The sequence below is a fragment of the Macaca mulatta genome, chromosome 2, assembly GCF_049350105.2.
Source record: "Macaca mulatta isolate MMU2019108-1 chromosome 2, T2T-MMU8v2.0, whole genome shotgun sequence".
Classification (NCBI taxonomy): Eukaryota; Metazoa; Chordata; class Mammalia; order Primates; family Cercopithecidae; genus Macaca; species Macaca mulatta.
The window spans coordinates 16,071,929-16,084,770 of record NC_133407.1 but is presented as its reverse complement, the minus strand read 5'-3'; the positions used below and the strand labels follow the sequence as shown (position 1 = coordinate 16,084,770).

Sequence of the window (12,842 nt, the reverse complement as noted above, 5' to 3'; positions counted from 1 at the left end):
GGTTGTTTTTACCTTTTGGCTATTATGAATAATGCTGCTATGAACATTCATATGTAAGAAAAATGACATATTTTCATTTTTCTTTGGTATATATCTAGGAGTGGAATTGCTGAGTCATATGGTTGCTTTGTGTTTAATTGTTTGAGGAACTGCCAGACTGTATGCCAGAGTGGCTGCACTTTTACATTCCCACCAGGAGTGTATGAAGGTTCCAGTTTCACCACATCCTTGCCAACACTTATTATCTGACTGTCTGATTCCAGCCATTCTAGTGAGTGTAAAGTGTTATTTCCTGTGGTTTTGATTTTCGGTTCTCCAATGAGTAATGATGTTAATCATCTTTTCATGTGCTTTTGGCCATTTGTATATTTTCTTTGAAGAAATGTCTATTTGAGTCCTTTGCCTATTTTTTAATTAGGTAATTTGTCTTTTCATTATTGAGTTGTGAGAATTCTTCCTATAGTCTGGATAAAAGTCCCTTATCAGCTATATGACTTGAAAATATTTTCTCCCGTTCTGTTGTTTTTCACTTTTTTGATGGTGTCCTTTAAAGCACAAGTTTTTAATTTTGATAAATTCAGTTTATCTATTTTTTTAAGCTCACGCTTTTCTTATATATAAGAAGCCATTGCCAAATTCAAATTGTGAAAATGTACTACTATGTTTTCTTCCAAGAGTTTTGTAGTTTTAGTTCATATATTTAAGTATTTGATCCATTTTGAGTTAATGTTTTTTGCGTAGGGTGTGAGGTAAAGATTCATTTCATTCTGTTGCATGTAGATATCGAATTATCCCAACACCATATGTTGAAAAGACTATTCTTTCCTCCATTGAATGGTATTAGCACCCTTGTTGAAATCAGTTGAACATTAAATACATGGATTTATTTCTGGACTCTCAATTCTATTCCATTGATCCATATGTCTATCTTTATGCCATTATCACACTATTTTGGTTATTGTAGCCTTGTAGTTGTAAAACTAGCCTTGTAGTTGTAAAACTAGGAAATATGCAGCCTCCCAATTTGTTCTTCTTTTTTAGGATTGATTTGGATCGTTACAATTCCATATGAATTTTAGAATCAGGTTTTCAATTTCTGCAAAAATCAGCTGGGATTATAATAGGAATTATGTTGAATCCATAGATCAATTTGGAGAATATTGCTCTCCTAATAATATTAAGTCTTATGATCCATGAACATGGGAAGTTTTTCCATTTTTTAAGATAATCTTTTATTTCTTTCAATGTTTTGTAGTTTTCAGAGTAAAAGTGTTTTTTGTGTTTTGTTTGAAACAGGATCTTGCTGTTACCCAGACTGGAGTGCAGTGGCAAGATCATAGCTCCCTGCATCCTCAAACTCCTGGGCTCAAGCAATCCTCTTGCCTCAGCCTCCCAAGATACTGGGACTACAGGCATGAGCCACTGTGCCTGGCCTGAACTTTTAAAATTAAATTTGTGTCAAAGTATTTTATTATTTTTGATGCAATTTTAAATGGATTTTTTTCCTAATTTTATTTCCAGATTGTTCATTGCAAGTGCACAGGAGTCCAGTTACTTTTTGCATATTGATTTGTGTCCTCAACTGTGCTAAACTACTTAGTAGTTCTAATATGTTTTTCTAATATATTTTTAGTGGATTCCATAGGATATTCTATAAACAGGATCTGCAAATAGAGATATTTTTACTTCTTCCTTTATAATCTGGATGCCATAACATTGTCTTGCTTTATTGCAAGAAATTAGTTGAATAAATTAGACAAATATTGAATAGAAATGGCAGAGCAGCCATCATTATCTTTTTCCTGATGTTAGGAGGAAAGCATTCCTTCTTTCATCACTAAATATAACATTGGGTGTGAGTGTTTTGTAGAAGCCCTTTATCAGGTTGAGGAAGTTCCCTTCTAGCACTACTTTGTTGAGTGTTTTTATCATAAAAGAGTCTTAGATTTTGCCAAATGCTTTTTCCATATCTACTGAGGTGCTGAGTTTTTCTCCCATTATTAATATGGTGTCTTACATTGTTTTTCGTTTTTTTGTTTCTGTTTTTTTTAAACAGGATCTTGGTCTGTCATCCAGGCTGGAGTGCAGTGGTATAATTACGGCTCACTGCAGCCTTTATTTCTCAGGCTCAAGCGATCCTCCCACCTCAGCCTCCTGAGTAGCTGGGACCACAGGTGTGCACCACCATGCCTGGCTAATTTTTTTGTTTGTTTTTGGTAGAGATGAGGTCTCCTTATGTTGCCCAGGCTGGTCTTGAACTCCTGGGCTCAAGTGATCCTCCTTCCTCAGCCTCCAAAAGTGTGGGGATTACAGGCATGAGCCCTCACACCTGGCCTGATTTGTTTGTATATGTTGAACGAACCTTGCATTCCTGGGGTGAATTCCATTTGGCTGTAATGTATAACCCATTTTATATGCTAGTATGTTCAGTTTGCTAATATTTTGTTGAGGATTTTTTGCATCTGTATTTAAAAGACATATTGGTCTGTAGTTCTCTTTTTTTCTGATGTCCATCTGGTTGTGGTATCAAGGTAATACTGACCTCACAGAATAATTTAGGAAATATTTCCTCCTCTTTTATCTTTTGAAAGAGTTTGTGCAGAATTGGTATTAATTATTCCTTAAATATTTGGTAGAATTCAGCAGTGGTACCATCTGGGTCTGGGTAATTTTTTTTATTGTTAATTCAAACTCTAATTTTACCATCTTTTCAGATTGTGTCATTTATTCTAGAGTCAATTTTAGTAGTATATATGTCTAGGAATTTGTCCATTTCATCTAAGTCATTGAATTTATTGGCATGCAATTATTTATTATATTTCTTATATCCTTTTTATTTCTGTAAGTGCAGTAGTAATGTTTCCTCTTTCATTTGCATCTTCTCTCTCTCTCTCTTTCTCTGATCAGTCTAGCTAAAGATTTGTCAATCTTGTTGATCTTTTCAAGAACCAGTTTTTGGTTTCATTGATTTTTTTAATTGTTTTCCTATTACCTTAATAAATTTTGCTTTAATCTTTATTATTTTCTTTCTTCTGCTTGCCTTAGGTTTAGTTTGATTTTCTTTTCCTAGTGTCTTAATGTATAATATAGTTTGGATATCTGTCCCCTCCAAATCTCATGTTAAAATTTGATTCCCAGTATTGGAGGTAGGGCGTAGTGGGAGGTGTTTGGATCATGGGGGCAGATCCCTTATGAATGACTTGGTGCTGTTCTAGTGGTAATAAGTGAGTTCTTGCTGTGTTAGTTCCCATGAGAACTGATTGTTAAAGAGAGGCTGGCACCTTTTTCCCCTCTCTCTCTTGCTTCCTTCCTCTTGCTGTGTGATGCCTGCTCACCTTCACCTTTGCTTCAGGAAATAGAAGCTCCCTGAAGCCCTCACCAGAAGCAGATGCAGGTGCCATGCTTCTTATACAGCCTGCAGAACCATGAGCCAAATAAACATCTTTTCTTTATTTATTACCCAGCCGTGGGTATTCCTTTATTAAAATAATGCAAAACAGACTAAGATGATGTGGAAGGTCATCTAATTTGAGACCTTCCTTCTCCTTTAATATTGGCATTTACAGCTATAAATCTCCCCCTGATAACTGTTTTACTTGTATTCCATAATTTTAGTATGTCTTCATTTTCATTCATTTCCAGGTATTTTCTAATTTCTCTTATGATTTTTTTTCTTTGATCCATTCATTATTTAGGAATATGTTGTTTAATCTCTATATATTTCCCTGATTTCCCTTTGCTCTTGATTTCTAATTTGATTCCATTGTGTTCAGAGAACATATTTTGTAGTCCTTCTACCTTTATTGAAGTTTGTTTTATGGTCTGATATGTGGTCTGTCCTGGACAACGTTCTGTGTACGTCTGAGAAGGATGTACTTTTATACGTTGTATATTTGCATATTATACTTTTGTTGGATAGAGTTTTTATACAGGATTTTTAGGTCTGGTCATTTTATGGTGGCGTTTGAATCTTCTGTTTCCTTGTTGACCTTCTTCCTGGTTGTTCCATACATTGCTGAAAGGAGGGATATTGAATTCTGCAACTATTATTTTTGAATTGTCTGTTTTTCTCCTTCGTTTTTTTCATTTTTCCCTTCATGTGCTTTGGCTCTTTTATTAGGTGTATATATGTTTATAATTGTTGTATCTTCCTTATGGATTCAGCTTTTCATTATTATAAAATGTCCCTCTTTATTTCTAGTAACTTTTTTTGTGTTCGATTCTATTTTGTCTGATGCAGTACAGACACCCCGGCTTTGTTTTGGTTGTCGTTTGCATGCCATATCCTTATCTTTGAATATAAAGTCTCTGTCCCATAGACAGCACATACTGTAGTTATATCTTGTTTTGTTTTGTTTTTTTAATCCAATCTGACCACCTCTGCATCTTGATTAGATTGTTTAATTGTTCACACTTAACATATTACCCACTGTTATCTTGAGAGAAATTTCCTTTGTGTTTCTAAGTTCTAAGGACCCTTTCAAAGCTATGGCATTTTTTCTGCTTCTTTTGAAAACAAATTCCTCCGGGGCTTACCTGATGCAGATACTGAACAAGCAAAGGAGAGAACAGAAGCTCAGCGACAAGCACAAGAGTGGGCTGCGTGGGGAGTGAAAGTTGGAAGGACAGACTGAGCCACACATTTCTGGTTACTGTGTAGGTACTTCCGGTTAGGATTCTCTCAAGTAGGTTTTCTCTGCCCCGTGTCATCCTCCTCTGTCTTAATAGGTGAGAATCTTGGAGGTGGGGAACTTGCAGTTACTCATCTGCTCTTTAGTTAAAATCTCTGTGATCTATCTTGTGATATTCCTTTCTAGTCACTAAGGGAGAAACCAGGGTCTTTGATTGTACATAGCTTTGAGAGGAGCTACAGCTTTAAATTGGAATGCTTTTCCAAAATTTAATAGCTGCCTGCCCTAAGGGACAAAACTTCATGAAGGAATGATTTCTAAATTCTCATTGAAGACAACTGAAAATGGATGCACCCTGGATTCAGGGCAAGCACTGGAAGTGGCCGCCAGCCTCAGTTCTTCTCTGATCTGATGTTTAATGGGGAAGAGAGAGGGTGAGGCGGAAGCTTTCCCTCGCTACTGAAAGGCCTGGTCTCATCCAGGGCCTGCAAGGATGCTGATTAATCATGATGAGTGAGTGGGGTGGAGATACACAGCCCATGGGCCAAGGCAAGAAGCAGAGGTGGAACTAGTCCCGCCAGTGGATTCATCGGCAGAGCTTGGCCGGGAGGGCACTCTTCTGGAGAAAAGAGAAGAGGGAACGACTGAAAAAAAAAAAAAAAAAAAGGAGGGGGCAGGAAGGCTCAGGAGTGAGAAAACCAGCTCCCACCACACATCCACAGGCACGTCACGGAAGTGCCACTGACCTCATTCTAGAGTCTGAGTCTGACAGGCCCCGGGAATGAACACCTCTCAGGTCCACACTCGGGGCCGTTCACATAGTGGGCAGACACTCCAGTCAGTCACACGAGACCAGCATATTGTTAGCCCAGAACTTCCTCTGAAGCAGAAGAGAAAGGCAAATATCTCTTTAAGGCACTGTGCTTCTCAGAGCTGGAGCTTTCTTTAAACTCTCCAGCCAGGAAGTTGCAAGAAGCTCGTTTGCCTTTTAGTAGCTTTAGCCAAAGGTGAAGGCACTGTCCACATATTGCTCTCAGGAGTAGAGGAGTCCTTAGTGGCTATCTCTGCTCACACTAGAAGCTTCCTTTCTCTCTGTCCTCTTCCCTTCCCACCTGCCCGGCATCACTTCTGTCTTGCTTGGCCTCTTCCTGTTCAGCCCCCACGTTGGCTGCCTGCGAGCTGCATTGCTCATCCCATCTGTGTGTTGCAAGGGAGAAGAGGAAGCGTCACTCTCTCCCTTTCTTTTCATCTCTTCTGATGCCCAGTTGCTCTTCCCGAACCAGGAATGGACCACCCTACCCACTTCTTTGCTTTGTTTCTGCCCCCAGGAACTTCTGCACTATTTAATCGGTACCCTGCTCCTCCTCATCGCCTCCATCGTGGCAGCTTCCAAGAGTTACAATCAGAGCGGACTGGTAGCCGGAGCGGTGAGGACGTTTTGGGGAGCCTTTAGGAATGAATTCATATTTAAAATGCTCATTTTCTTCCTGATGGGGGAAGAGAAGGGTTTGGTTTCTGGGGCATTCCTTTCATAGAATCAACACCTACCTTGATCCAGTCATCAGCTCTCTTCAAAGAGCCTTAAGCAGAGGCGTCCAGTCCCAGAAGGTGGATTGTCAGGGCTGCCGGCAAATTCACAGAGCCCCAGCAGCCCAGGCCACTCTCTCTTACAGCCACTACTGAAATCAGGGGGCCAAGCGGGTTTTAATTCACACACCCACTCTGATCATTTGCTCGTTGGATGCCTCAACACTGTGCGGAGACAGATTCTGGGGCCTCTTTTGGGCCCAGTGGGAAATGTACTGTGATCAGTTAGAGATACATGCCATGAGCCTGAGCTTTGCCATTCCTGATTTTTAACAGTATGCAGGCCAGGAAATAATACTCCTGTATCTTTCAGAGGCAAAAATTGATCCATCTGATAGCCATAAATAGAAGCAGATGGAAATATACAAAACTACAGTCCTGTGAGATATATACATACATATATATGTATATACATACAGATGTATATACTATTTTTTAAAGAGTCATAGATTCCTGTCATCTGATTTCTGATTTAGCTGTTTATAGTTCAGTGACCTGTGGGCCAACACTGATTGGCTTCACTGATGAGTAGACAAGATTTTAAAAATGAGTTTTACGAAAAGCTCTCTGAAGCCAGACGTGGTAGCATGCACCTGTAGTCCCAGGCCCTCGGGAGGAATGCCTGTACCCGGGAATTCGAGTCTGGTCTGGACAACATACTGAGACCCCGTGTCTTAAAAAAAGAAAAAGAGAAAAAGAAAAGCTCTTTCTGTATGTGACATTCATTGTCTTTCACTTACACATATTACCAAAACTTTCCAGACTTTGGCCTGGGAGTGGGTTGGCTCCTGGAATTCCACTGAGGGATGGAGTCTGTCCTCTGAAGGTCAGCATGGGGGCAGAAGGTCACTGTAGAGGGTGGCCAAACCTCCCAACACTGATGCTCCACATGGCCCTCCCACAGCCCACCGCCCCACCCCTCTGCCCCCTCTCTCTGCCCTCTCTGAAGAGAGGGATGGTTGCCCCCTGCAGCTTAACACCTGCCCAGCTACAGTGCAGGGTGCTGGAAGAGGCATGCAGGAGACCTGTGCCCACTGTGTTTCCGGGCCCACTTGGGGAGATTCCCACTGTGTTTGGTAATTCAGGTTGCACGTAACTGTTTAGCCCTGGAATGTCTATAGCTAACATTCATCATATGCTGTTTTGTGCCTAGGACCAAACCTGGGCTATGAGGAAGTTAGAAGAAATTTTTCAAATATGGTCCCTGCTTATAAGAAAGTGGTCATCTAGCTTAGGAGACAAGACACATGAAACAATTAGCAAACAAGGCATTGTAGTCTAGAATAGCATTCTGTAGCGATACAATAAACTGTTCAATTATGCAATGCAGACACTTGGAGGCTGGGATGGTATATAATGTGCTAATTGTGCAGAACAGACAATGGGAGGCCGGGACAGGCTCTTAATAGGCTAATTATGTGCTGCAGACAACTGGTACAAAAGGAGCCCAGGAAAAGGAACCCAGGGAAGAAGTGGGGGCAGCTGTTTATGTAAAGCAGCATCTGGGCTTGAAAAGAAAACCAAACCTTGTTGAAAATCCTACCCTTTACCTGCCCCTGTGCCATTCTCACCGGACGCCAGTGCTGGTGTAGTGAAGTGGAGGCTGTTGCGTGGGTCCGAGAATACCTAGGCACTGGGTACTGCAGAGCGCAGACTCTGGAGTCAGGCTTCCTGGGCTCCCATCCCATATCTGGCCCTTGCTGGCTCTGTGGCCTTTGGCAAAATAGTTGACCGCCTGTACCTCTGTTTCTTTAGTTGTGAAATGGAGGAGCAGGGGTGGGTAATCGTAGCTCCCACCCAGCTGAGTTGTGAGGGTTAAAGGAATCAATACACCCACAGAGCCTCGCACCCTGGTAGGGATGTAGTAAAGTGGTCAGTAAGTTTTCACCACTGCAGCTCCCAGTGTTGTTCACAAGCAAGGAAAACGGCTGCAGGCTTCAAAGCCCAGAGATTCCAGAAGAAGCTACTGCCTCTCCCTCGACCATTTGATGAGCCTCCCCACAGGTGCTCTTCCTCTCCAGCACCCGAGTCTCATCTACAAGTGAGGGGGCTGGACTAGGTCAGCCTTCCTCACACTTGAGCGCCGGATGACCCTGAAAAAGGGAAAGGGTGCTGCCTTAACTTAGTTTAGTCTAATACTGTTTAATATGTACAAACATAAACCTAGATGTAAAGACCTCAGCTTCTGGTTCTTATACGGCTGTAAAGCCAGAACGGAACAGAAAACCATTACAGATGAAATGCGAACAACGCCACTACACCACAAATCATGTGAACGTTCAGCTTTTTTAAGCCCAAGTTAAAATTTCACCCTTTTCTTCTCTACTGGTCTAGGATAATCCAAGTCCATTGGCTCAGCCCCAGCTCTCTTGTAAATGTAAACCCAAACCAGGCACTGAGGCTGCCAAAAGACCGAGAGGCCTGGCTGCCAGCCCTGACCTGGCCCAACCTGGGGGACCGGGGCCAGCGGCTGGGCCTCTTGGGGCTTCCTCTCTGCACCTGATCCAGGATGAGGTGGTTGGGTTAGATGACTCTCCAAGCTCCTGTCTGGCCAGAGGCATGAAGGGAACAAGCGCAGAGATGAGAAGCAGACAGGAGTGCCCGAGTAATTGGCCCTACGGCCCGTGAACTTCCTTTCCCCTCTCTCCACTGCAGATCTTTGGTTTCATGGCCACCTTCCTCTGCATGGCAAGCGTATGGCTGTCCTACAAGATCTCGTGTGTAACCCAGTCCACAGGTGAGTTCTGGTTATCTGTGCACAGAGGGTCTCCCAGGAACAGGGGGATGGCTTGTTCTTGACTTCAGCCATAGGGACAAACCCTGCTGGTGAGAAGGCTGTGTCCCAAGGGGACTTTAGAAGTAGTATTAGAGCCCAGGGGCCGGCAAAGGGGGAGATGTGGCCCCAGAATCTCCCCTCACATGCCCATCTCCACACATCCAAGGATGCCCTAGCATTTCAGCCTCGGGTGGCCAAGCTTTTTTCTCTTGCTTGCTTGCTTGCTTGCTTGCTTTCTCTCTTTCTTTACTTTTCTTTTTCTTTTTTTTTTTGAGATTGGGTTTTGCCCTGTTGTCCAGGCTGGCGCAGTGGTGCAATCAGAGCTCACTGCAGCCTCTGCCTCCCAGCCTCAAGTGATCCTTCAACCGCAGCCTCGTGAGTACCTGGAACTACATGTGTGCAGCATCACCATGCCTAATTTCAATTTTTTTTTTTTTTTTTTTTTTTTAAGAGATGGAGTCTCACCATGTTGCCCAGGCTGGTCTCAAACTCCTGGGCTCAAGCAGTCCTCCCACCTCAGCCTCTGAAAGTGCTGGGATTATAGACATGAACCACTGCACCCAGCCAGCTTTTTCTTAAGTTTCCTAATGACAAAAATAAAATGTAGGTTTTTAGAAAATACAGATAAAAACATATTTTTAATAGAAACCGTCTGAGCCAGGGACAGCGGTGTGTACCTATAGTATCGGCTACTCAGGTGGCTGAGGCAAGAGGATCACCTGAGCCCAGGAGTTTGAGACCAACCTGAGCAACATAGTGAGACTCTGTCTCTAAAAAAAAGAAAAATGTATTTTAAAAAATTAAGAAAAAGCCATCTGTCATCACACTACCCAGAAGTAGCACTGAGTATCTATCCTTTTGGTATTTTCTCTCTGAAAAAATACGTATCTGTTGCTTTTATTAAAAGGATCAAATTTCATGTGCTGTTTCATAACCTGTTTTTTCTCCTCCTTAGCCACCTATCAAACATTTTCCCAGCATCATTAGGAATTCTTAGTGGCTCCGTGGGTTGCAGCATTAAGTCCATGGCATGACTGGGCAGTTTATTTAACTTGCCTCCTGTTTGAGGGCATTACTCATGGAATCCTACACTAAGCCCATGGAGTGTAGGATTTCTCTAATAAAAATTGTCTAGAACAGGCAGATTCATAGAGACAGAAAGTAGACCTACGGCAGCCTGGGGCTTGGGGGAGGGGACTCAGGGGTGACTGCTAATGAGGATGAGGTTTCTTTTTGAGGTGATGCAAAGGTTCTAAAATTGTGGTTGCCGCAGTCTGTGAATATACTGAAAAACACTTTAGATGGGAGAATTGTATGGTATATGAATTATTAAAATATCCCAGTAAAGCTGTTTAAGACAAAAAGAATGGTTTTTAAAAGTAGAGAATGTAAGGGGAAAAAGAAGTTAATAGGTGATGTCTAACAGCATAAATCTATAAATACTGGTATAAGTCGGTTTTTAAATTATGGAAGAATCACCAAAAGAAACAACTAAAGGGCTTATGGAGGTTACTGCTGAGGTAAGACTGAGGTGTGGGGCGTGGGGATGGGAGTCTCCTCTGTGCTACCGAAGTTTTTTTCTTGTTTGGAAATGTATTTTTAAAAAATAGAATCATCTCAGTGAAAGTCGGCGCTGGGTGGAGGACAGAGGTGCCCCCCGAGCAGAACTTGGAGTCAAACCTGTGGAGTGTGGCTTGTGGGTGGGCCACATCCCTGGCAAGCTGTCCTGACTTTGCCATTTCCTTCCCAAGATACAGCCGTCTGATGAGGCCACAACCCCTGGGCCCCTCAGGAGCTTTGCAAAGAGGACGTGTACTCCAGGCGAGGCCTGTGGACCTGTGTTCCTGTGCCAAAGTCCTGTCAGGCTGGTGGGAACCAGGAAAGAAAGGCCTGCCCCCTCTTCCTGCTCTCCCCGGAAGCCAGCTCCCAGAGCTCCTGAGCCAGCCGGAAACTCTTCCTCCAGCCTTCCGGGGAGAATATTCCTCCCCTTCTGGAAAAGGAAAGCAGCCTCCAGGGAAATCTGTTTTCTGCCTTCCTGCTTCTAGAACCACCTCAGGTACTGGAGGGGTTTGTGAATACTCCTGCCTAAATCCCTTCTACTTCACTCCTCAGTGGGGAGTGAAGCGCCTTAAGAAACAAAGCCCCCTCCTAATTTATCTAGCTTGTCAGTCCAGTCTTAGAGATACCCTCTTTCCTGAAGCGAGGCGTGCCTGTAGAAACACTATGTGGTTAGCCTGTCCCTAAGGAGATCTCGCGTCTATTCTCCGTCTCTGCCTTTGTTACCATTGTACACATGTTTATGCGTTTTTTAATAAAATATTGACTCGGCCAGTTGCACAAGGATTTCTTATTGAACCAGATGAAGACCGTAAAACCCGGCCTGAAACAGTTTCCATTCAAGCTTGTGTCTGGCCCGTGGCCCTCCACCCGTGCTCTGTGGGTGCCCCTTGCTGAACTGCTGGACTTCAGGTTTTCTCTCCATCTTGGGGGATGGTATAGCAGGGCTGAGTTTTAGGTAAATGTGCAGGTTCTCATTTATATTAACGTCCTCCTTCTCCTGGAAAGAGCTTTAGAGCAAGCTAAGGATTGTGTTTACACTGTGATGATTAATGATCTTGCCCTAAATGCGCGGTTTCCCTGATCTTGAGCTGCTCGGTTGGCTAGAAAAAGGAGGGATGGAACAATGTTTGAGCAACCCTGTGTGCAAGCACCTACATTCACGACCACAGCCAATAGCGATGATAGTGACTCCAAGGGGGCAGGTTATAGGACCACATTTTTAGAAATGAAATCGGGGCTCTAGCCCAAGGCACAGGGCAAGCCAGTGGGGAGGTGGGCTGAGGATCTAGGTTCGCCTGACTCCCAGCCCCATCCTTGCCTCTGCTGACTGTTGCCGGAAATGGAGGCAGCCCCTGTGGGCTTTGAGCTGGCGCTCTGGGGCTGCTCTTGTGGCTGCTGGCCAGCTCGGGGCATCGGGCTGTCTGGGATGATCTAAGGAAGCAGCACCCGTGGTGTATCTGGAGCCCAGTGCTGCTGATGGGAGGGGATCCTGTGTACCAGCTGGGCCGAAGCAGGAACACGGCTGAGCTGACCCTGGCACGGTCGGCTCCTCCGGGGCAATGGAATGGAGGAGCCTCAGCTGAGGAGCCTGTGTAGTGACGATGTGGGCCTCGCCAAGCAACGAGGATCCGGGTGTAACCATTCGAGCCTCCCCCTAGGAGGGCAAAGGTGGGTGGAGGACAGTTGGGGGAGTAGTAGCAGGAGCCAGAGTCTGCTCAGTGAGGAAGGAAAGCAAAACGCAGAACCAGGTGAGGCCTCCACAGACAGCAAGCAGCGGACCGTGCAGCCAGCAGCTTGGCTGAGGGGTGGCTGTTGGAGACCACAGGGCCTTTTTAGAAACAAGGGTTTCTGTGACCTCCCAGAAACTGTCTGGTAAAACCACCGCTTCTAAATAGCCACATCCCCAGCACCAGGGAGTAAATGTTTAAGCAAAGAGCTAAGGATGGTGGGAAGAAAGTCAGGCTGGGAGCCAGCAGACGTGGGGTTGAGTCCAGCTCTGCCATTGACTAGCCCCCGACATGGCGCGGGTCATCTCGCTGAACCTGAGCTCCCCCTTTGTATAACGGAGAGAAGCAGCCCATCCTGCCTGCCTGTGACCTTCCTGGAATTCAGTAACATAGCAGCGTGCCTACCTTAGCGTTATCTTAATCCCCAGAGAGCTACCAGAATGACAGGAAATGAGCAGGTGAATGTTGCAAAAGTGATTGACTCGCCTGGGTATGAGGGAGCTGGAGAACATAATTTACTTTTAGTTCCCTGGACCTTAAATTTTGTTATAGTCAAGATTG

The 12,842-nt window shown here is 44.0% G+C and overlaps 1 protein-coding gene across 6 annotated transcripts in view; it reads left to right on the top strand.

Annotated features, from left to right (window-relative positions):
- The window catches only part of CMTM7 (CKLF like MARVEL transmembrane domain containing 7), a 64,362-nt gene extending 53,034 nt beyond the window's left edge, over positions 1-11,328 (top strand). For 2 of the 6 annotated variants that reach the window (XM_077990591.1, XM_077990592.1), the window contains 4 exons: positions 5,960-6,058; positions 8,874-8,955; positions 9,270-9,369; positions 10,746-11,328. In XM_077990591.1, the coding sequence (XP_077846717.1) occupies positions 5,960-6,058; positions 8,874-8,955; positions 9,270-9,369; positions 10,746-11,238 (774 nt within the window). In that variant the 3' untranslated portion in view covers positions 11,239-11,328. 6 annotated transcript variants of the gene reach the window in all.
- The last annotated feature ends 1,514 nt before the right edge of the window (positions 11,329-12,842 follow it).